Source organism: Macrobrachium nipponense, chromosome 18 (assembly GCF_015104395.2).
Source record: "Macrobrachium nipponense isolate FS-2020 chromosome 18, ASM1510439v2, whole genome shotgun sequence".
Classification (NCBI taxonomy): Eukaryota; Metazoa; Arthropoda; class Malacostraca; order Decapoda; family Palaemonidae; genus Macrobrachium; species Macrobrachium nipponense.
In genome coordinates this window covers 73209574-73235288 of record NC_087211.1, presented here as the reverse complement: position 1 = coordinate 73235288, position 25715 = coordinate 73209574, and the positions used below count along the sequence as shown (strand labels likewise).

At 47.4% G+C, this 25715-nt stretch overlaps 1 protein-coding gene across 3 annotated transcripts in view; it reads right to left on the bottom strand.

Annotated features, from left to right (window-relative positions):
- The window catches only part of LOC135197168 (acetyl-coenzyme A transporter 1-like), an 81578-nt gene that overhangs the window by 19089 nt on the left and 36774 nt on the right, over positions 1-25715 (bottom strand). For all 3 annotated transcript variants that reach the window (XM_064224151.1, XM_064224150.1, XM_064224152.1), the window contains one exon: positions 6267-6451. In XM_064224151.1, the coding sequence (XP_064080221.1) occupies positions 6267-6451 (185 nt within the window). The remainder of the gene's footprint in view (positions 1-6266; positions 6452-25715) is intronic.

Here is a 25715-nt window from a genome sequence, read left to right as displayed (position 1 = left end):
GATTCCAACTAGGGGTGAGAGAAGTTCTTAATTTTTAGTTTCAAATGATCTAATCAAATCATGCAGATCTTTGTTATTCTCTATGTTCAGGCCCCTATTCCTGAACACCGCTGATAACATGCTCTTATAACCTTTAATGGTTGACACTGCCAGATGAGATTCTTCTCGTAAAAACAAAGAAAAATCAGCAATTTCGGTCACAGAGGTATCGGAGGAGGACAGCTTCTTCGCCTTACACCATATACTGAAAAACTTCCCACTTCGATTGATATATCCGCATGGTTGAGGACCTTCTTGCTCCAGCAATTGCTTTTGCCGCTTCGCGAGAAAAAAGCCTTCTCGCTCTGACCAATCTTTCGATAGTCGAAAGGCAGTCAGAGCGAGAGCGTGGATATTTTTGTGATACCTCTCGAAGTGGGGTTGTTTGAGCAGATCTGTCCTTTCGGGAAGAGATCTGGGGAAGTTCCCATATCCATTCCTGTACCTCTGTGAACCATTCTCTTGCAGGCCAATAAGGAGCGATCAATGTCATTCTCATTCCCTCCGAGGACACGAACTTTCTCATTACTTCCCCCAGCATCTTGAATGGGGGAAACACATACGCGTCTATGCCCTCCCAATCCATGAGCATGGCATCTATGGATAGGGCTCTGGGATCGTCCCCAGCGAGCAAAAAATTCTCCATCCTCCTGGATAGGAATGTTGCAAACAGGTCCACTTGCGGCTTCCCCCAAAGAGACCATAGTTGCTGGCAGACTTGTGAATGAAGGGTCCACTCTGTTGGAAGGACCTGGTTTTTCCTGCTCAGTCTGTCTGCTCTTATATTCTTTCCTCCTTGAACGAACCTCGTCAGGAGTCGAATCCCTCTTTCTTCTGTCCATATCACAGATCCCTTGCTAGTTGGTAAAGGGAGAAAGAGTGTGTCCCCCCTTGTTTTCTTATATAAGCCAGAGCCGTGGTGTTGTCCGAGTTGACTTGGACCACCATGCCTCTGACTTCGTTCTCGAAAACCTGCAGGTGCTTAAGTGCACTGCTAAGAGTTCCTTTACATTTATTTATGTGCCAGGCCTTCTGTTCTTCTGTCCAACTGCCTGACACTTCCTTCGTCCCTAGTGTTGCTCCCCACCCCGTGTCCGAAGCGTCTGAGAATAACACTAGGTGAGGGTTCTGAAGGGCCAAGGACACTCCTTCGTTTCTTGTCAGTGGTCCTAACCACCATCGTAAGTGGTTTTTGATACTCTCTCCTATAGGAAAGGTATCCAAAAGATCTCCTTTTCTTCTGTTCCAACTCCCTCTGAGATGGAACTGCAAGGGTCTCAGATTCAGTCTCCCTAGAGAGATGAACTGCTCCAGCGAGGAAAGAGTGCCCAGAAGACTGAGCCATTCCCTCGCTGAGCTTCGTTCTTTCTCTAGGAAGACCGAGATTTTTCTCCAACCCTTTCGAGATTCTTTCCTGGGATGGATACCGCTTTTTCCGAAAACCCCGAGGAATCCATCCGAATTCCCCCAAGATAGACGATAGTCTGACTGGTGGGGACTGTGTGAGACTTCTCGAGGTTACGAGCAATCCGAGAGATCTGGTGTCAAACTGAAGAGCTATCTCCAAGTCCTCCAAGCACTTTTGTCTTGTCTGCGCTCTTATAAGCCAATCGTCTAGGTAAAGAGATATCCTCACCCCCTTCAGATGTAGCCATCTTGCTACGTTTCTCATCAACGCTGTAAACACCTGAGGAGCCGTCGAGAGGCCGAAACACAAAGCCCTGAACTGATAAATCCTTCCCTGTACCATGAATCGAAGATATTTCTTCGACGAATGATGCAGGGGGACGTGAAAGTATGCATCTTGCAGGTCGAGGGAGACCATCCAATCTCCTGGACGAAGAGCAGAGAGAACCGAGTTGGATGTCTCCATGGAGAACTTTGTCTTCTCCACGAAGCGATTCAATGCACTCACGTCCAGGACAGGCCTCCACCCCCCCGAGGCTTTCGGCACCAAAAATAGGCGATTGTAAAACCTCGGGAGTGCGGATCCTGTACTACCTCGATGGCCTCCTTCTCCAACATTTGCTGCACCAGTCCAAGAAGGATCTCTCTCTTTACAGGGTCCTTGTATCTCGCCGACAGCTCCCTCGGAGTCGTCGTCAATGGAGGTCTGTTCTTGAAGGGGATGAGGTATCCTTTCCTCAGCACTTGTAGGGACCAAGAATCTGCTTTCATTGAAGCCCATGCTTCCGAGAATCCCAGAAGTCTGGCCCCTACTGGTGATTGGAGGACTGGAATCTCATTTTGCGTTCTTCTTTGAACTCTAATGGAAGTCTTCCTCTTTTCTCTCCTCCTCTCTTCCTTGGGGCTCGGCTAAAAGCTCTACCTCGAAAGGGCTGTTGGGCAGGTGTTGACTCCCTCTTCGAAACAGAAGCAGCTGGCCTAGGCTTCTTAGCAGAATGTACCAGCAAATCCTGTGTTGCCTTCTCAGTAAGCGTATGGGAAATGTCCTTTACCAACTGAGAAGGAAACAGCTGTTTAGACAGAGGGGCGTATAAAAGAGAAGCCCTCTGTACTGGAGACTGCTTTGGTAAGAAAAGAACCAAAGACAGCCCTCTTCTTTAATACTCCTGTCCGAACAAGGATGCCACTTCAGCCGATCCGTCCTGCACTGCCTTGTCCATGCATGCCAAAACACTATGCAAGACTTCTGGTTCCAAAAACTGAGGGTCTTGAGTCTTGTTGGCCAAAGCCCAAGGACCAATCTAGGAAGTTAAAAACTTCCAAGACATGGAATATTCCCTTGAGGAGATGGTCCATTTCAGACATTGTCCAGCTTGTTTTGGCTGCTGGAAGTGCATGCCTCCTTGCCGCCAATCCACCAAGGTCGAGAAGTCCGCTTCAGCAGATGAGGGAAGAGAAAGTCCCATAGATTCCCCTGTGCTATACCAAATCCCTCTCTTCCCTGATAGCCTGGAAGGGGGACAGGTAAACACAGTCTTCCCCGCCTCCTCCTTGGTTTTAAGCCAATTCCCGACCGACTGCAAAGCCCTCTTCATTGAAATGGTCGGTTGCATCTTCAAGAAAGAGGAGGACTTCGCAGCCTTCTTACTCGAAAATAAAGACCGAGGAGAAGGAGGGGCAGCAGGACTCAGAGACTCTCCAAATTCTTTTAACAAGAGGGCTGCTAGTGTCTTATATCAGAAAGACCTGCCCCCTTGTTTTCTTCAGAGTCCGAAACATCACCTAATTCTGGTTCAGTTTTATTCGAAGAAGAGTGCGCGACCGGGGGACTCCTCTCTCGGGAATGCACAGGCTTGCAGCAACACCGGCTGCAACCTGACAAGGGCTACGGTCGCTTGTGCGACATCTTGAGTCCCTGCCAGGAGAAGGCCGATGTTGTTCTTTTACCCTAAGGCCCTCCTGACAAGGACGGTGGCCGCTTGTGCGACAACTTTCGTCCCTACCAGGAGAAGTCCTTATATGTCGTTCTCTTTTTCATGATCAATTCCTTCCCGACAGGGGCTACGATCACCTGTGCGACACCTAGAGGCCCTGTCAGGGGAAAATTGATCTTGAGAAAAATCCCAAAGAGGAGCCTCCAAGTCCGCTTCAAATCCCGATAACTCATCCAAATTGTATTTTGTTGTACAAATCCTTGCGCCTGCTTTCAGGCGCTCTAGACGCTTTACGTCCTTCGGGCTTTGCAGGCGCCTTGCGTCTCCATTCGGACGCTTTCAGGGCCGTCTCAGGCTCTTTAGGCGCTTTGTTTTTCCTTTGAGGCGTTCTAGGCTCTCCAGGCGCCCTATGTTTTATATCAGGCGCTCTAGGCTCTCTAGGAGTTAAATATTTCCCTTTAACCACTTCAGGCTTTTCAGGCGCGTTGCGCCTCATTCCTTTTACTTGAAGAGCTTTACGCCTCATTTCAGGCGCCCGAGGCGCTAAACCAGGCGCCCCAGGCGCCTCAGGGCGCTTTCAGGCGCCTCAGGCGCTTCAGGCGTTTCAGGCGCGGTTCATGTCCGAGGAGCTAGAAGCTTAAAAATTATATATGTATGTTTAATCATAAACGAGATCCATAATTCATTCGATCAACATATATTCTTTAATATCTAATTCGTTCTTCTCAGAATAGATATATTTTCATATAAATGTACCGATGAGGAATTTGTTGAAATAACTCTTTCAAACCCCATGGGATAGAGCCTCCGTCTATTTGTACGGGGGACGAAAACAGGATAGGGCAATGCCTCTACCGCAACTGTTATCGAAAGATCTCTCTCTGAGGTTCCGATATCTACGACGAGATTATCTTGCATCTTCATTGAATCTACGCCGTTGAAACTTTCTTCTCCTTATCCGTCTAATAAGGGGAACACATTACATTAGGACGCCTTTCCAATGGCGAACTTGGCAGTCTGGGACGTTCTACAGAACCTGCCGAGGGGACGCCTGATCGGTGGGGATTCTCTGAAACCCCCCTGCGGTTGTCGACATTCCTTCTCCTCTGGGCTTGTGAGCTTGGAAGAGGTCTAGACCTGGGAGCGAGACAGAGCCGATCAGACGCACCCTCCATTGCAATGGGGGAACACTATATTCACTTCTTACCTTTTAAAAGCTTGCATTTGAGCTATCCATTTATCTTCAATTTGCATATATAAATTTGTAGTTTCTGAGGAGTAAAAAGGTGATGAGGATGCAACAACTACTAGTACTGCTAATACTCTAACTGCTCGTTAGCACAAACGCTATTAAAGCTTATAAAGTAAGCGTATCTAGTTATATGCTTTTCTGACTTCCTAAAGTAGGAAATTAGAGTTTAATATTTCCTTAATAAAGTTGTAACCTTTATTACATATAATAATGAATAAATATTAATAATTCTCTTTATGGCAAACTATGTGAGTGTCTACCGATGATTTCGGTAGTTTCACTTAGTATTTTCTTCGAAATTTCGAAGCGAAATTCATTAAAAAGTTAATAAAAGCGTATGCCGAACCAAAGACCCAGTACTTCCCTGCAAAAGACAGCCCAGAAGATCGATGGCGATGAAACACGAAAATCAAATCAGGAGGAACCGTAAACGTATGTTTACAGTCCAAACGATAGAGAAAAATCTGTCCTTAGAAGGTAATAGTTCCTATTCCTGCCACCCAGCGGCAGGCCGGTAGATCACCTGACCTACCTACCTGTAGCGTGTGCCGCGAAATTCGAATTTCTATCGGGGACGACGGAGTCTATAGCTAAGTATATATCTGACAGGGAAGTTGAATGTACGAAAATTGAAAACAACGTAAAAATAAACTAAATAGTACTATAATAGTCACCTCAAGAAATGATAGTAACAAATTCCAAGCAAGATAAACCTTATTTTAAACCATGAAATGTCCAAATATAGTACTCCCACAAACCATGTTTCCTCCTAGCTTTATTCTTGCTAGCTTTATATGAGACATTCTTTCCCTTCATAGAAAATGTTAGACTGACATTTAATGACTCGTTTATGTAAATTCTATTTTCTGTGCTGTTAAAAGCCCTGTGCAGGTGATGCTTGACAGTCAAGCTTTCCTGAGCTGTCATCTGCAACACACAAGGAAAATATAACAAACCGAATTTATTTAAAACTAAAAAAAAAACTATCTAAAAATTACATTTTTATGATTAAATAAAGGTTTAATTATACTTGCCCCGTAATTATATAGCTAAGTATAATTATATAGCTGTGAGTGATACTCTTAGCTATATAATTACTGGGGGAAGTTGTATACTTAAAACTGGCTAGTCTAGAAGCTGTGAGTAATTACTTTTATACCCTAAAATATTCTCAATTCATCAAATTCTTTTCCTGTTAACTGATTTACTTAATTTTTAAAAGACCCATAAATCTAATGTAAATTCTATTCCATTGTATGTTAATGCTCACTACATTGGGTGAAACTATGTAGCATTTCACATCAAAAGTACTAGGAATCTCCCAAAATTTTTAAATGCCATAAACTATTGATCACTGAACCCTCTTAAATGTGTATAAAATGTACACTGTTTTTCTTGGAAACTAGCCATTGAAATTGGTAATACCTGTATACTTACACATCTCTTTAATGATAATGAGACTAAACATGAAAATACACTTCCAGAGGATTTGTAGACAAGTCCTCTCTAATGTTAGATGGAACAAAAGAATATGCATTTTAAAATATTAGATTTACAAGACATCACCTACCTGTTATTCTTAAGTGTACACAAACATCAGTGATGGGTAAAAAGTACTGAAATGTTTTTTTTACCTTAGGGAGTATCCAAACATAAAGGGATTCATGGGTTGTGGTCCAGCTGTGTAACGGGATATGTAGAGTGGAAGGAACACTTGGACAGGAGTGAGGGGGATTGACAGAAGTGCCAACCGGTCTTTAGGCACTCCAGTCTCGGTTAGTTTTAGCGCGGTTAATGAATCTGCCGCAGCAAACCCAATCTGCATGACATTACACACTATTTTAGAAGAATCATTTCATAACATTGCACATAAAAATTTTGTTTCATAATGCAAACCCTTATGAACTTTAGTAAAGCAGTAAAGGAATGGCTTGTACTTTGCATAAATAAATTCATAACAATAATAGTTAAGCTGTTAAAAAGAATGGCAGAATTAAGCGAGTTGAATTTATATATTGTTTTTTCTATTTTTCTTACAATTCACTTCTCAGCCTCAGCGATGTTTCTGAGTAACTGGCTAATATTCATATTGGGAATTTTCAAAAAATTATAAATGCTGAAGATAATCTTTTATTTTATTAGAACAGCATTTATAATTTTTTGAAAATTCCCAATATGAATATTGGCCAGTTACTCAGAAACATTACTGAGCCTGAGAAGCGAATTGTAAGAAAAATAGAAAAAACAATATATAAAATCAACTCACTTAATTCTGCCATTCTTTTTAACAGCATTTGCCTAAAAGAGGGTCTTCTACCAAAAATAATAGTTAAGCAAATAATTTCACAATTAGACTAAATGAATACCAATCATACAAATTTTAATTCCCATACATTCACCTAGGTGGGAATTACATCTGACACCTCTGATCCCAATATTTACTGTAATTACTGTTAAGCACTTTCAACAAACCCATAAAACTCTGTGGCAAAGAACAATCGTGTTTTGACAAATGTGCAATGCAGGAAGCAAACACCCTTTTTTTGTGAAGCCTTTTGATAAAATGAACAAAAGAATAAAACTGTTTTGCTTTCAGGAGCTCCAGCCTCTTTCTTCAGCATAGATGTACGTGAAATTTAATCTTGAGACTATATTATGTTGCCCCTGGTAATCTTTTCACCAGGTGTCCACTCTTCGGTTAGAGAAGCTAATACTGTATAGATACTGTTGGTTTAAATACTTACTGTCTTTTAAAGAGCATCATTTACATGGTAACTGTAATCCTAGCCAAAGGGAAAACTTTTATGGTAGTACTATCTTAAATGCAAATAATAATGGATGTCCTATAAAATATGCCAGGACAGCATAACAGACAGGTCACTCATAATTAAATTTGACATTTCTTCTAACGAAATAAGCAGGTCCCTTTTAAAACTATATACCCTGCATGCTTAAAAAGGTAATGAAAATGGTTTCCCTCATAATCCTAAACAATACTTCTAAAAACATTTCAAATGTCATCATGCTTCGATCTTGCACACTAATAGGCCAAGACTCCAATCCTATGGAAATAAAATTCATAATTAGAATTTTAGTAGCCATAAATTAAATATTTACTAACCAATTCCCTCTGTTAAAAATTACAACACTTTTCTTACTGAAGCTCATCTTCACTTTTAAAACCTGAACAGTTTATGACAGTTCTTACAGTCCTCAATTATCAACATATTCACTATCTCATCTTCAGTTTCTTCATGCTACATAATCATCTTCCTTAATGATTCCATCTCATTTTTTAAAACTTTTAGTCACATTATTCAATCTGGTTTTTCATTCACAGATTATATATCTCCCCATATTTCTTATTCCATTTCTGCTATCTTCATTTTTTCATAAGAGAACTTCATTGCATTACTCAACCATTTTAATTCTTTCAAATGCTTTTAATTATTTCAAATGCTTTTAACCGACTAACGAATTCATGAAGTGCAGAGAAAATTGGTAAAAGACAAAACTTATTTTGCTTAAACCTTATTGCTACTACATAGAAAGAGCAAAAAGGTACTACTAACTTTTGACAACTGTGTATGTTGTGGCAATTACACTCATATCTGCCCCTATGAATGAAATCATTTATCTCAGGTACTAAACTCCTTTACTTACATTCTCAGGTTATAAGTAGTACATAGAGGTATAAATGGTATACTATACGCTCAGCAGAGAAGCTGGCAGAAGGACTCTTCCACTAATGTAGGGGATTTTTGTTTTTAAAACTTTAAATTAATATTTTGCAACTACCTGTAACAAATAAATTCATTATTTCATAAACATTAAATCCCCATTAGAATTCCAGCATGACAGGAACTAGTCAGATGGCCAGACAGGTCTACAAATCTACTTTTAGTTAACAAATCTGTTTTTGTTGGTTTTGTAAGCTGTTTTTGCTCTAAAAAGTGTCTTTTACATGATAAATAAACCACTTTGATAGAAAGAGATTGGACTCCTTATTAACCAGGTTGGTTAGAGAACCAAAGTTTGATTATCTATCTGCTATTTGTCCTCCTTGCTCCTTGAATTATCTTTAGTCCACAGAACAGGTTGGACATATCCCTTCAAAATGTGCCAGGTCAGCCAAGTCATCTCAAAACTTAATACTTGGGATATAATCACATCTAATCAATCTAACCTGTGAATTTTGTTGCTGAAAAACATTGCACTATGCACCAATAAGTGAAAACTATGGAACAGCAACAATTTTAGTAACAGAGGGATACTAAATAAAGGATTTTGACGAAGGAAAAATCTATTTCTGGGTGATTGGCTCGTGTCGCCCTATGAAAGTATCCTTAATATCATTCTTTCTAGGTAAAATTAGCCTAAAATTACCAGAGAAAAACAAAATTAAGAAAATGTCAGTAAAACTGACTCGCTCACTCTTAAAAAGAAGTGTCGGTATGATAAAGGGGCGAGTGTGGAACACTACCACGAGCCAAACACCAATTAGAACTTCCTGTCAGAATCCCCCCAAGAGAGAGCTGATACCAACGGGCGATGCAGCCTCTACTACTACTACTAGAGGACGCCACGGACAGCAGCGCCCCTAGCGGACATCCTTAAATAAAACAGTTAAATACATCTTGTCCTGCAAGGGGGGGAAAACCAAACTATAAAAAAGGGGGGGTTTCATAGGGCGACACGAGCCAATCACCCAGAAATAGATTTTTCCTTCGTCAAAATCCTTTTTCTGGGCTCAGCTCGTGTCGGCCTATGAAAGAGTACCAGAGAAACAGACAAGATGGAAAAAGGAACAATGAAAAACAATTAAAAATGATGGATATAATATAAGTAAATCAATTACAGCATACAAATTAAGCACTTAAACTAACTTATTTTAACAGTAAAATAATAAAATGTTAGTAAACTTAAAGTACTTAAATGGTAATTAAAGTAAATTACAAAGATGCATGTAAAATAAGGAAAAATTGGGATTTACTTAACAAAATACAAAATTTCAAAATATATACACCATGTGTCCTACCCTAGCATAAAAATAAGGGTAGGTACACTGAAATCCATCATCAATACAATTATTTCAAAATATATACAAACACATTGTGACTGAAGTTCATCATTAACATAAAATGGTGAATATATACAAACATCTTGTGTCCTACCCTAGCATAAAAATAAGGGTAGGTACACTGAAGTACATTATCAGTACAAATGTGGATGTCCCTAGCAAAAAAATAAGGGACAAACCACTATATGATACAACGGCTAAGGCTATGATGTTGAGTAGCCTGACGATAGGGTGAGGCATGTTGGTTTATGTAGGTAGAAAGGAGACCTGGATCTATACTACAACTACTAAACAGTATCAGGGGAAACTATGTTTCCCGCTGCTACTGCTGAAAACTTTAAAGATTCCAAGGACTTTAAATAATGCCGTTTAAAGACTGTCGGGGATTTCCATCCAGTATACTTTCTAAGATCCTCGAAATTCATATGTTGGAAATAATTAATTGAGGTGGCTACTCCCCTGATATCATGTGCTTTTGGGAATGACTCAGGGTTGGCTTGTTTAATAAAGTAAAGGATTTGTTGCCTAATGCCTTTAACTGATAAAGTACCACCTTTTTCTCTCATGAAGAGAGCACCTGAGGATCTAGAAGAAGTACGAGATAGAAAGGCTCTAAGAGTTGATACTGGGCAGAGAGAAGGATCCTGCGGAAGTGGGATAACCTTCCAAGGGGCCCACCTTGCAAGAGGATCTTCATTTTTGGCTAAAAAGCTACGATCCGGAGCAAGTAGAACTTCTCCTGATGGGAGGAATTCCACATGACCCGCATCCCTGGATAGAGCCGACAGTTCTGAAATTCTAGCTCCTGAGGCTAGGCTTAATAAGAATAATGTCTTCCTCAGGAGCATTATGAATGTACAAGATGAGGTTGTCAGTATCTGAAGCTAGTTTGAGGACGTCATTTAAGAACCATGAAACTGTAGTAGGCCTCTGGGAAGGTCTAAGTCTAGCACAGGCTTTAGGGATAGATGTGAAATAAGATTCAGTCAAATCTATCTGAAAACCTACTTGAAAGATTTTCTTCAAAGCCGATTTATGAGTGGTAATCGTGCTAGCAGCTAAACCTTTCTCAAATAAGGATCTGAAAAAGGATATAGCCAAATTAACTGTCATGGTTGTAGTGTTCGATTCTCTCAAGAAAGATGCTAATTTTTTTAACAGCTGAGTCATATTGTCTAATGGTTGACTCTCTCTTATCTGATTCTAGGAAGAGAATATTCTGTGGATCAATGTCAGCATCTTTATTAGCCGCAAACTTCATGAAGTCCATAAAGTTAGGGTCTGGAGAGTTCCTGAGGAAGCGAACACAGTCCTCATTTGTACTGATTGTGACAGTTTGGGATTGGGGATCCGTTGAGGTCGGAGACCCAATTCCAAGAGAAGAGGATACCAGTTGCTCTTGGGCCAGTCCGGTGCAATCAGAGCTACTATCCCTTTGAAAGACCTTAGTTTGTCTAGGACTTTCAAGAGAAGATTCACTGGAGGAAAAACATAAATTCTCCTCCACTGATTCCAATCTAACGACAGGGCGTCCGTGGCATAAGCCAGAGGGTCCAGGTTGGGGGCCACATAGCAAGGGAGCTTGTGGTTCGCTTGTGAGGCGAAGAGATCCACTTGGAGACCTGGGACTCTCCGGCTTACCCACTGGAATGACCCGAGTCCAGAGACCACTCTGATTCCAGAGGAACTGACCGGGACAGAGCGTCTGCTAATCACATTTCTTACTCCTGCCAGGTGAGTGGCAGACAGATGCCATTTGTGTTTGTTTGCCAATGCAAAGATGGCTATCATGACATGGTTCACATGTTTGGATTTGGACCCTCCTCTGTTGATGCATGAACTACCACTGCACTGTCCAAAACTAGCCTTAGATGAGACTTCTTCGGGGGAAGCAGTCTCTTCAGAGTAAGAAATACTGCCATTGCTTCCAACACGTTTATGTGGAGCTGGCGAAATTGAACTGACCAAGTCCCCTGAACCTGTTTGAACTGAGAGTATCCCCCCCACCCGGACAGGGACGCGTCCGTGTGAATGGTTAGCACTGGAAGGGGATATTGAAGGGGTACTTTCTTGGCTAAGTTCTTTACTTTTGACCAAGGCCGTAGTTGGTTGCGAAGGATCTGTGGAATTACTGACAACTTGTCTCGATATTTGGAGTTTGCTTTTGACCGCCAAATTCGATTTATATCTTTCAGCCTTGCTTTCAGAAGGATATCTGTTACCGAAGCAAACTGAAGAGACCCTAGGATTCTCTCCTGGTTTCTTCTTGACGTTTGTTTGCATTTGAGGAATTGCCTGACAGATTTTGCTATTTCCTTCCGTTTGGCCACTGGAATTGATAGATTGTGGGAAGACAAATCCCATTGGATTCCTAGCCACTGAAAACGAGATTCCGGAGTAAGTCTGGATTTCGTTTTGTTTATCTGGAACCCCAGATGTTCCAGAAAGTGAACTACCTTTTTGGTAGCTTCGAGACATTCCTCGACTGTTGGTGCCCAGATCAACCAATCGTCGAGGTATGCCGCTACCATTATTCCCTGAGCTCTCAATTGTTGTACAACCACTTCTGCTATCTTTGTGAATACCCTGGGGGCTACATTCAGACCGAAGGGCATCACTTTGAATGAGAATGTCTGATTCCCTAGCCTGAATCCTAGGAATGGCCGGAAGTGTCTGGCTATAGGGATATGATAGTATGCGTCTGTAAGATCGATGGAGCATGTGACGGCTCCACGCGGCAGTAAGGTCCTTACTTGCGAGAGGGTAAGCATCTTGAACTTGTCGCAGCGAATGAAAGAGTTAGCTTTGACAAGTCTAAGATTACCCTTCTTTTTGTTGAGCCTTTCTTTGGCACGCTGAATAAGCGCCCTTGAAATTTTAGATGTTTGACTCCTGCAATAGCTCCTTTCTGAAGGAGTTCTTCTTCGGTAATCTAATCAATTCCTTTGACGGTACCTGATGAAATGATTTGATTGGAGGGGGATCTTTGATCCAACTCCAGCCTAATCCTTTGGACACTATGCTCTGTGCCCAATTGCTGAACCCCCACCTGTGGCGGAAGAGGAACAGCCTCCCTCCTACCTGGGGAGCCTCATTGCTGATGGGCGGGTTGGCCACCACGCCCTCCTCTGAACTGTCTACTCCTCGTGCCCCTTCCTGCGCCACGCTGACGAAAGTAACCTCTCGCCCTACCTCTCGGGGTTCGATTGAGTAGCCTTGAGCCTCATAGGCAGGGTTGAAGGCCGGCGAGATAGCGTAGGAAGTGGATGGTTGAGATTGTTGGGGCACCAGGAGGAAAGGTTGGTTCTGTTTAGAGGTGGAAGGTTGTCCCTGTTGGGTAACTGGGACTGCCTGCACAAATTGCTGCTGTTGTTGGAGTCTTTTATAAGGCTGGAACCTCTTACCAGCCTTCTTTGGTTTCTTGCCAGCAGTGGGAACGGATTCCTGTTTCCTCTTTGAGGAAATACCCCACCTAGCTCTAAGGCTCTGGTTGAGTCTAGCAGCTTCGTGGTGGACCTCGTTCACTGCGGACTCTGGGAAGAGATCCGCTCCCCACATGCTTGCAGCCAAGAGTCTATTAGGCTCATGCCTGATAGTGCACTCTGTAGGACATGCTTCCGGCAGTTCCTCCTAGCCTGGAAGAAGTCAAAGGCGTCCGTCAGAACCGTCTGAAACTGAGATTTCGCCAGAATCTTGAACAGCGGTTCCGAAGCGTAGGAAAGGGCAGCCATTTCAGTGATGATGAGGGAATTGAGGGACCTGCCAAACCTAGTCCGCGCATCGAACTCTGCCTGGATTAGGGAATCCGGCAGCCTAGGTAACTTCTCACCGAACTGGTCCATGGCGCAGTCCGGCTTGAGTTTACCCAGCGTGAATGTAGCTGGCAGGTTTTCCCACAATTCTCCGAAGGCGGGGAAGAGAGGAGAAGTAGACTCCGCCTCCCTCAACTGTGGAATGGGCTCATCCTTGAGGACTGCCTGAAGAGACTTCTCCACTAATTTCGTGGCGAACGGAAGAGAGACGTCCTCTTCCGTCGCGAAAATAGTGAAGGGACTCTTGTAGGCCTGGAGTCTAGTGTTAGTACACTCCCAATCCTCAAGGCAGTGAACCCATTCCCGCTGGGCGTGATCTCTACTGTAAAGAACTGACTCCTTAGAGATTTTGTCTTCTCTCGTGAGAGCCGTTGGCGTCAGCCTAGCATACCCGATGAAAGGCTGCGACAGACCCGGAGGGTAGAACTCGAAGTCCTCAATCCTTCGAGTTCCACACTCCGGGATAGAAATCATTCCGTCCTTGAATGGAGCGTAGGCAGCTACTCTCCATGGGTTCTCCATAGAGAAAGCTGGCAAGGAGTCATAAGGTGGGAGTTGAAGAATCCCCGTGCTAGATGCAGGGGAGACTGGGGGAGGAGCCTGAGCTAGCCCAGCTACTCGGTCCTCATTCTCTCTCATTCTATTAGAGAGATCCTGGATCGACTGTCCAGTTTGAGACAGACTGTTTGACAGTTGGGCAAACATCTGCTCGAACCGCGTTCCCAGTGCGGAAATTTGGGAGCCTACTAGCACGCCCACCTGTTCCATCACCCCTGCTGAGACAGTAGAGGGATCGCAGGTGCTGGTGCTTGCTACCCCTTCCGGCATAGCCGGAGTGGAAGCAGCGGAGGCGGGAGAAGGCAGTGACTCGGTGGGAGTGCGAGCCTTCTCCTTCGAAGCCTTGCTTCTGGAGCTCTTCGAGTGGGAAGAGCCCGGCTTCGCCTTCACCGCATCGGCATAGGAAGTCGACGACTTCTTAGCCGAAGAAGACGAAGACGACTTCCTAGAAGTCGACTTAGACAAGGTCTTCGGTTCTCTCTTTCCCTTCTCCTTAGGAGGTACAGAGAGAGCGGGAGAGCGACTAGGGATCTCAGATCCCGTAAAGCCTTGGAAAGAAGCGGAAGAAGAGGGGACAGGAGAAGATCCAGGAGCGCCCAAGGAAAGACCTTGGGCGCCCGACATACCTACCTCAACCAACAAATCCTCCCCACCTACCGCCATGGGCTCTAGGTTAAGGTCCAGGGCAGCGACGTCCGGAACCGACTCCTGTGAGGCTACGACCCCAAACGATTGCTGGAGTTCTTGCTGAATGGAGGCTATCAGTGGGGCAGCGGACGAGGGGTCGACGTAACCCGTCGACTTGCCCGCGGGGAAGATCTGGATGGCCAGCTTCCTATCCAAAATGTAGGGCTGGCCCTTGGCGGCGTTTTTCCCAAAGCCGCCCACCCACGCTTTCAGGGTGGCGAGGGCGACTTCCCTCACGCCGCTAGCCTGAAAGAAAGGTGAGATTAGCTGCCAATTGTGGAGAGAGGTTAACAAACTTACGACTAGAAGTTGTTAGTAAAATCATAAGTAAGTCTATAATGGACTTACCCCATCTCCCAGCTGACCGACTAGGTCGTAGCATATAGCGCAGGCCTCAGGGTGCCAGACGATCAACTCGTTGAACGACGTGGCACAAGGGGCGTGGGACCTGCACTCGTCATGTCCACAGGGGTCGTAAAGCGTCGCATTACAAGCCGGGACCTGGCAGTTGGTAGCCTGTAAGTGAAAAAGTATATGAATACCAAGTAGACACTTACAGTCTAACATATGCTCCGCTGGTGCCGGAGCGATAAAGTTAGATAAAACCAGAGCCCCGCCAAAATACGTGTGGTAACCAGGTTGGAAGATAGGCTATGGCTCCGCCGATGGCGGAAGCACAAGAATCAACCAACTAGGAGTGGTGGTAATGGAAACCACGACGGAAAAAGGCGGGGATGGTTGATAAAATAATAATAATAACACACAATTCATTGTAAAATATCTTAGAATTAGGGTATATATCCTTAAAATAACAGAAATAAAACAACTTCTCTCCATCCGTCTACTAGAAGAGTGCGTAGGTAAGGGTAAGCTCCCTTCCGGTAACGGCGGAGAGATATAAGGATATAGTAGGCAAGCAACCGACCACTCGTAGTGCCCACCCTGCCCGCTAGCGGAGCCAGTAACCTATAACCAAAGGTGCCCCGGCTGCGACGGAAGGCTCCTTTCGTATCGTAAGGAAGGTGGCTGAGCAACTGGGGAGGGGAGGAGGAAGGTCTCGGCGAAACACGGCGGGAGCGGAAAGGGGTGGGAAAGGATGGCCTACTCCTCCCCGCCTCACCAACTACCCGCATGGAGACCCGGTACCTCATAGTGGTCGCCCTATACCCCCCCGCTGGGAGGACCCCTGGTCACCTCCGAAAGTGTGAGAGAAGGCGATGAGGTTGTCATAACAACCAAGGGGTCCCCCAGCTCCTCCCTATATCAGAGAGGGAGGGAAGGGGCAGGGTAAGGTGCAAAGGAACACGTGACCGCGAAGTGGCCTAGGCCGCGAGCAAACACAACCGTGGTAGGGCCCACGTGAACCAAGCTGTACCAATACATGGAACAAGCACCTAGGCTAGCCTAACACCCTAAATAAATAAATAAATATCATCGAAAGGTGGAAGAGACACTTTTAGTAAAAGAGAAAGAAGCCCAGGAGGAGGCGGACTGTTCCAAAAAACAGGAGCCTACCGGAGCCAGCGATAGCGATGTAGAGCAAGAGCCGGGATGCTGGGCCGGAAATAATAAAAATAGCCCTAAATACCAAGCTAGGAGAATGGTAGGAGGGCTGAACTAGCTAAAACTCGATGTAAAACAATGAATGTGATAACGTAAGCCCATAAGTATAAGAAGTCCCAGTATGGAGGACCGGGAATTCTTACGAGGCGGCATGGCCGCCACAAGACAACCGGGGAACCGTATATGACCTATTAAGAGGAAAATACTGGTACCCGGAAGATAAAACTATGGTAAAATGTTACTTATGAGTTACTTAACTTAGCCGTGGCAATAGCAGAGCGTTCCATCGTAGAAATTACGAGTAAAATCCAAAAAGGGGCACAAGCACAAGAAATGGCGACTTGTCGCAAGCGCTAAAATTTAAGGATGTCCGCTAGGGGCGCTGCTGTCCGTGGCGTCCTCTAGTAGTAGTAGTAGAGGCTGCATCGCCCGTTGGTATCAGCTCTCTCTTGGGGGGATTCTGACAGGAAGTTCTAATTGGTGTTTGGCTCGTGGTAGTGTTCCACACTCGCCCCTTTATCATACCGACACTTCTTTTTAAGAGTGAGCGAGTCAGTTTTACTGACATTTTCTTAATTTTGTTTTTCTCTGGTAATTTTAGGCTAATTTTACCTAGAAAGAATGATATTAAGGATACTTTCATAGGCCGACACGAGCTGAGCCCAGAAAAATGAATATTTCATATTATCAATATTTTCAGTTTTTTTGGTAATAGTATAGATGTTTATTTATATGCTTTAATGCATGCCAAAGTTTTGAGTAAGTAAGAAGTATGCTAAATTTATTAAAATTGAAAATACCTAAACTACATGTATGGGATACTTTTACCATCTGTCATGTAGCTGTCTGTATGAGACTATCATTATCAATATTATCTACTTGACATACTTTTCCAAAATTGATTTAAAATTCTGTTTACACTCATACTCCTTACATATTTTCCCTCTCATGGAAAATCCATAAAAGTGTCCAGTTGTCCTTACCATTTTTAACCTAAAAATATTTATCACACTAACATTAATAAAACACAGGGGGGAGATATGTTTTGTGTCCAGTCCTACTAGTAGCAAATTCCATTTGGAGCACATTAACAAGAAAACGTTAAAGCAGTCTATTCAATGTTATTTGTTTAATCACTGTAATTATTTTTTCCCAGTTCTTGTGGGGGACACTACAAAGACACATGACACTTCAGAACTTTCATGTCCCATAAATGTCCTGTAGTGTTTTTGATTTCTAAGTTCAATATTTAAATGTCAGTTATTCAAGGTCAAAATCCAGGGGAGATTAATACCATATGAGAAACATTATAATTCCACCATGAGAGTGGAACTATAATAGGATAATATTGTAATAATACACAATACCACAAATTCAGCAATGTAAAATCCCAGAAATCTATGACAGTCGACCTCCATGAATACCTGCCTTTGCATGTAGAACACACTTGATTGTTAGAAGCAATTTCTTGTGAAAGTGTGCCTATTTACTGCCAAATACAGTTATTAATTACCATATATAAGATATATTATATTACGAAGTTAAGTCAGTAAGTATCCGCACTCCAGTTTTTTTATTTAATACAACAGCAATACAAAGTTTACAATGACATCATTTTTCAACATAGTCACCCTACTTTTCAATGCACTTTTCGATACCCTCAGAAAAAAACGTTTTCTGTTGAGCATTGAGCCAGGTATGCACCGCTTCCTTCACCTGCTGATCGATGACGAAATGATGTCCTCTTAAGCATCTTTAAGTGGACCAAACAGATGGTAATCAGATGGGGTGAGATCAGGACTGTATGCAGGATGTTCCAACACCTCGAAATAAAGTTCTTGAAGAGTGTTAATGGTGTGGGTGGCGGTATGTGGACGGGCGTTGTCATGCAACAAAAGAACGCCTTCCGACAACAGTCTATTGTCAAAAGGCATTCTTTTGTTGCATGACAACGCCCGTCCTCATACCACCGCCAACACCATTAACACTCTTCAAGAACTTCATTTCGAGGTGTTGGAACATCCTACATACAGTCCTGATCTCACCCCATCTGATTGGTCCACTTAAAGATGCTTTAAGCGGCCATCGTTTCGCCCGCCACCGATCAGCAGGTGAAGGAAGTGGTGCATACATGGCTCAATGCTCAACAGAAAATATTTTTTTCTGAGGGTATCGAAAAGCTAGTGCAACAATGGACCAAGTGCATTGAAAAGCAGGGTGACTATGTTGAAAAATGACAATTTGTCCAAAATTGCATTTTTCCTAACTATACAAACCTGAGGTCCTTTTACAATAGGAAGGTACTAGCGGCAGCTGGATAGGTCGTAAGCTTTCGAACAAGGGGTTCGGTAGTTAACTGCTTGTCAGACAGGCGCGCGCGCGCGACTGGGAGGTAAACAAATCACTTTTGCTTTTGGCCCAAGCAAAAACTGCAGAGTGAGGGGTGGCATGAGGTGGGGCTATGTGTAAAAGGACCTCAGGTTTGTATAGTTAGGAAAAATGCAATTTTGGACAAATTGTCATTTGTTCCGACACGGCATACAAACCTTCGGTCCTTTTACAATAGGAAGACTCACTTCTTGGTGGGTGGAATCTGAGTCTTTTGTGAACAGACTGGTGTTCGCCCAACCTTGGAAGCCTCCCTGGTCGTAAGAGCGAGGGAGGGATCCAAGCCTCTGTCCGATTGATCGGGGTGTGCACCGCAGGATCAATGGTCAGACCTCTGGACCGAGTACTAAGAGAGAGGCAAGCGTATCTCTTCGTACCAGCAATGTAAGAACTTGTTCCTGTACAGGAGCAAATATAAAGTCATGGATTTGACTCCTGTAGGCATCCACTTCCCCCCCCTTGTAGGAGGAAGTGGTGGATATTCTGCTCCTCTCCCTAGTGAAAGGGATAGGATGGGGCTCTGTCATATAGCTCACCGGCATCTCGTCCTTATCCAGCAGGGTGATGACTGTATCCCTCTACCCATAGGTAGAGGGTAGAAAAAGATAGAAAGAGAAGCCAGTCACTTTCTCATTTACTATCTATTCATACAGTCACACCAGGACTCGATGCTGTTCAGCCTGCTAGGGTCTGGGTTAGCTAGACGACGTGTTGAGCAGCCACCACGGGTCCTAAGGAAACCGATCCAAGGACCTGTGGGCAATATCCAAAAGGTATAAGGAAGGTGCCAGTGGTCTGGTTGTACCAGACCCCTGCCTTCCATACCTGCGCCACGGAGAAGTTCTTACGAAACGCCAACGAGGGGCCAATACTTCTGACTTCGTGAGCTCTCGGACGGGACGTACGGATGTCGTCACTACCATCAGCCTCATACGCCCTCCTGATGACCTCACGCAGCCAGGACGAAAGAGTATTCTTTGATACTTCTTTCTTGGTGAACCCCGGTTGCTAACGAAGAAGGCGGTCGACACTCAGGCCGAGGTGTCGAGTTCTCTTCAGATAGCGCCGTAGCGTCCTCCCAGGACAAAGCAGCATCTCATCCGTATCATTATCGGCATGAAGTTCCCGTACTCTCTTCGCCGATGCCAGTCCAGCAAGAAGAGGGCTTGTGAGTTCCCTGGGTGGGCAAGGACCTTTCGAAGCTCCTCCTAAGTAAGGAGATCTCGAACGAGTTCGAGATGTCCAATCCCGTCAGTTTCAGGACGAGCGTCAAGGCGGCTCTGTATCCTTTGACTGTGGGAACTGAGAGGAGCTTCTCTCGGCGAAGAAAAACGAGGAAATCCGCTACCTGCTGAAGAGTGGCTCTGAGAGGAGATGAGGCCCCGTCTACGACACCAAACCACAGAAGACGGCCGACTTCCCTGGATACACAGCTGCAGAGGACTGACGGACGTTTCCAGCCATCTCTGTTGCTGCGCTACGAAAAAAGCCTCTCGTTCGCAAGAGATGTTGGATAACAGCCAGCCGTGAAGACGTATGGACTGGACTGCTCGGTGTACCGCTCGACGTGTGGCTGGGCGAGAAGGTTGTGCCAAGGGGGAATCTCTCTCGGTTCTCTTGCGAGAAGAGCCAGCAGGTACGGATACCAAATGGCCTGTGGCCATTTGGGAGCCATGAGGATCATCCTGAGATTCGGGGGTGACCAGTGCTCGACTGATCACCTTGCGAATCAGGGTGAACGGGGGAAACAAAAGGCATAGGCGAAAAGGTTGTCCCACGGGTGTTGAAGAGCCTCCTCTGCAACTGCCCATGGGTCCGGCACGGCCGAGAAGAACACCTGGAGCTTCCTGCTGTGCCGGGTGGCGAACAGATCCTCGACTGGTCGCCCCCACAGGTCGAAGAGCCTTTCCGCCACGTCCTGGTGTAGAGACCATTCGGTCCCTATCCCTTGATCCCGACGGCTGAGCGTGTCTGCTACTACATTCCTTCCCTGGAATGTAGCGTGCCGACAGCTCTATTGAGTGTGCCTCGGCGGCCCACTCGTGCACCTGCCGAGTCAACTGGTACAACGGGAGAGGCACTAGGCCCCCCCTGTTTGTTGACGTAAGCCACCACCGTGTTGTCGCACATCAACACCACTGAGTGTCCCATCAAGCGGTCCTGGAACTCTTGGAGAGCGAGGAACGCTGCCTTGAGTTTCAGTACATTGATGTGAAGGTGCTTGTCGTTCTCGTACCACACTCCTGAAGTCAGCAACTCCTCCAGGTGTGCGCCCCATCCCTCGGTCGATGCGTCTGAGAGCAGCTGCATGTCCGGGGGGAGAGTGCGCAGAGGCACTCCTCTTAAGAGGTTCCTGTCGTCCAGCCAGCAGGCTAGGTCCTGCCTCACCTCCTGTGTCAGTGACAATGGAAGCTTGGGGGATCCGTCGCCTGTGACCAACTCTCCTTTAGTCTCCCTGAAGAGACCGCAGGTGAAGACGCCCGTTAGGGACTGTCTTCCCGAGTGACGACAGGTGTCCGATCACGACTTGCCATCGCTGAGCTACCCGTTCCTGCCGAGACAGGAACTGGTTGGCTGCCTCCCTGAATTTGCTAATCGGCGAGTCTGCGGGGAAGACTCGCCCTGCTACCGTGTCGATCAGCATACCCAGGTACTTCATCCTCTGCTTGGGCTCGAGATCGGACTTTTCGAAGTTCACAACGATCCCCAGATCGCGACAGAACTCGAGCAGTCGATCCCTGTCCTGTAGCAACTGCGAGCGGGAGCTCGCCAGGACTAACCAATCGTCGAGATACCCCATCAGACGTATCCCGTGCGAATGGGCCCAAGCAGACACCAGAGTGAACACTCGCGTGAACACCTGTGGGGCGGTTGAAAGACCGAAGCAAAGTGGCCTGAACTGGTACACCGTCCCGTCGAGGATGAAGCGGAGGTACTTTCTGGAGGACTGATGAATGGGTATTTGGAAATACGCATCCTTCAAGTCCACTGAAAGCATGAAATCGTTCTCCCTGATAGAGTCGAGCACTAAGCGTGCCGTCTCCATCGTGAACCGGGTCTGGCGAACAAACCGGTTCAGGGGAGAGAGATCTATCACCGGGCGCCAGCCTCCCGTAGACTTTTCCACCAGGAAGAGTCGACTGTAAAAGCCCGGTGATTGATCCGTGACGATTTCTACAGCTCTCTTGCTCAGCATGGTCTTGATCTCCTGTCTCAATGCTACGTCCATCGATGCCCCTGGAACGTACGCCTGCTGTTGGACCGGGTTGGAGGTGAGGGGTGACCGAGATTCGAAGGGTAATAGATCTCCCTCCCGAAGGACATCTACAATCCAGGTCTCGGCGCCGTAGCGCTGCCAAGTTGCCCAATGGCTGGCCAGGCACCCCCCCACTTCCGGCAGCAGGTGAGGGGGAACGCCGTCCCTAGCGTTTCCCCCCCTTTCTTCGACTTCCTCCCCCAGAGCCTCCACGGAGGAGGAGGGCTGGGAGGAGGGCTGGTTACGGCTCCCCTTACTAGAAGTCGAAGAAGACAGAGTCATTCCACGGGGCTTCGACGCAGCGCTACCCCCGTCTTAGCCACCGAGGAAGCGCTAGCCAAGCCGTTAGACTTGGCCGCAGTCCAAGGCTGCCCGAGAGGCCTTCGAGGCTGCCTGGTGAACCAGACGGTCACTGTCGTCAGTGCGCCGTCTGTCCACCGCAGCGTCCACCATCTCTCCTGGGAAGAGAGACGTGGAACTCCGTAAAGGTCCGTTGCGAAGTCCCAACGCCGCTTCACGCCCGGCCGCCCTGGAAACCCGAGTAAGGACAGCGTCCCTTCGTCGGAGAACCAGGTTGGCCCACAGGTTCACCGTCTGGTGGGCAAGGAAGGAGATGGCTCCTCCCCCAGACTGGCAAAAGTCTCCTGAAGGCCGAGTCATCTTCGGGAGAAATTCCCCCGGAGTTGGCTGTGACCTTAGATACTGTGAGGGACCAGATCTAGCCAGGAGACGGCCTGGAAAGCTGCCATGGCGGTAGATTCCAGGCCGAATGTCTCTTGCTGCGAGAACCACAGGTTCTCGGACAGGAGCTGCTGCAGAGACACACCCGAAGTCAGCCTGGCTAACTCCGGGTTCACCTGTTTGGGCGGCATCGGGTCTTCAGATGGCACGTAAAAAAAACGCCGCTGTCGCAGAAAAAACAGAGGAGGTGGAAGCAGCTTGCTCGACCTGCCAGACTTGAGCGAGCCGTCTTGTCCGGAGACAAAGCGATTCAACCTGGTCCAGCACTGAGTCCGGCAGCTCAGAACGCGGCAAACCCACCGTCGGTCTGGGTTCCCTCTTCGGGCCCCCAGAACGACTCGAGCCAGGACGTGGGCTCGGATGGTGGGAGCAGCGATCCTTCGTGAGGTCGTTGTGCTGACGAATCAGCGCAATAACCTCGCAAAGTTCCTCTGGATCTCAGGAGTGACTGCTTCCTGCGGAGTTGGACCGTCCAGTCCCTCAACAGGGGCAACTCCCGAGACCCTCCTCCCTCAAGGAGAGGAACAGCGACAGACCCCTCTCGGTCTGCTCCAACCACCTGTGCGTACGACCTGGCTGGTCCGAGAACCGTGCCTGGTACGTACGACGCCGTGGTGGGATCCTGAGGGGCGCACCCCTCACGATCACTCCTCAAATACCTCGCCCCTCCCGGTGTAATCCGAGGAGGTGAAGGTATGGAAGAGGCAGACCTGACGCTCCCTCCTCGCTCGCTGGCAGAACCAGCGGGCTTGGAAGACTGCAGGCGATCGCCAACCCGCGGTGGCGATCGAGCTGCAGACCTAGTCGAGCCGTCTCGCTGTGGAGAACGGCTGGACCGAGAACAGCGGCTCCGGTCTCGTGTGTCAGAGGAGCTGGTGCTGGTCGCCGTACCCGATCGCTCTCTGTGAGAGTGACGGTCAGGCGGCCGGCCGAGCTCCACTGTCACGGTGAGATCGGTGCGTATCCTCACGGTGCGTCAGTTCGCTGGTACCAGCCGTGGCTGGTGCCGGCGAACGGGGGGACCTCTTCCCCGCCTCAGCCCGTGGCCGGTCATGGACCGTCACGTCCGCCCGGGTAGCCAGCTGCTCGCCGCGAGAGCGAGAGCTGGTCTGGTGAGAGTCGCGTGAGCGGCTGTCACCAGTCTTCCGCTCCGTGCCGTGAACCTGACGCTGAGCGAACTCAGAGGTCTGGTTCCTGGCTGCACGGTCGCTGGTAAGCGACCGTACACTCGGTACCTCTCGCGAACGAGAGGCCGAGACGGACCCTGCTGCTGTGGCCGAACCACTGACAGCAGGTGAGGAAGTGCCGGTGTTAGCCGGCACTCCTCTGGTCCCCGTAGTCTTCTTCCTTGCGGAAGAAGAGACGGGTCCTGCCCCCGAAGGAGCTGGGTGACCAGCGGAAGAAACCCCCCCCCCGTCTCACCAGAGCGAGAACGGCCTTAGAAGTTCCCGAAGGAGACTTCTTAGGGGGGGGGAGGCGACCTTCTTCTTCTTCGGCAGGGGAGCCTTAGAAGACGAAGGGGAAGAGGCGGCAGACGACGACGAAGACGAAGAAGACGACGACGACACCTTCCTCCTCCTCTTCCTCTTCTTCGTCAACCTTCTCAGGACCGACGTAAGATCTGTCATCCAGAGCGGAGCCGGGGCTGCTGTTGCCGAAGCAACAAGGCCCGGACGCACCTGTCCGAACAGATCAGCATCGGGAGCAGCGGCGCCAGGAACAGGAACAACATCAGCAGGTGCAGGCATCACAGGAACGGCAGGGTACAGGAACGGCAGCAGTGGTCCACGTCACGTCCGTGGACAGCAGCTGGGCAGGTACGGCAGGTACGGCAGGTACGGCAGACTGTGTAGGCGGTCTAGATGGGCGGACCAGCGGCACAGACATCCTAGGTACCGGTGGGAGGTCCAGGGGCGAGCTCTTCGGGCACACGAAGTCCGGTCGCGGCAGCACGGCAAACACAGGCGGCGGCATCACACTCCCCCGAGTTACGGCGACTGGCCCCTGCACCGATGTAGTGGGTGTCACAGAGACCGCGTGCTGGGTGTACACCAGGTGAGGAGGTGAAGCGTAGCCGGGTGTTGTAATGGTCGTGGTGGTGGTCGTGACCGTTGCATGGATGACCGCCACGGAGCCAGCGAGATGGTAGAGCAGCCCCTGGACACTCGGCACGCCCTGCAGCCCCAACGATGCCCACACCTGTCCGAGGTCATCCTTCGCGGCAACCGCACCTGAGGAGGCAAAAGTCGGGTGATTAGGGGGATCCTCTACCCGTTCGCGCGAAGACGAACGGATAGAGGACCCAGAGTACAACTCGACGTCAGGGTATCTAGCGCCCTCCTCCACACTCGACAAGTCAGGAGAGGAGAAGGACCCAGAAACCCCCCCCCGAAGGGGAAGGCGCGAGACGTGGAAGTTGAGCGGGCGGCAGGAAAGAAGACGAAGTGTCCGTCACCAAAGGAGTCGCGGGAGAGCTTTCCGACGACTCCTTTGCAGGCCTTTGCTTCCTCCTGCCCTCATACAAAATCCACTGCGCCTCCGACCAATTAATAACACATTACAAGGCTCGGCTCGGGAGCATTCGCGCCCCCGACACCGAGCACACAAAATGAGGGTCTATCTCCGGGAAAGAGCGGAACTTCCCGCAATTACGCCCTTCGGTACCCGGGCATAGTCTCCGTGGGGTAGCGAGGCGAGGAGATTGCATCATCAATTAATTGCAGTTCAATTAATATGAAAAGAGAGAAATGATTGTACTTACAATGAATTCTTTCATACACAAACACAACCATATACTCAAGAAAGCAAACGACGAGAAGCGGGCAGAGAGCGTCGAACACACACGTCCACTCGCTGTGAGGCCGAAAGCAAAAGTGATTTGTTTACCTCCCAGTCGCGCGCGCGCGCCTGTCGGACAAGCAGTTAACTACCGAACCCCTTGTTCGAAAGCTTACGACCTATCCAGCTGCCGCTAGTACCTTCCTATTGTAAAAGGACC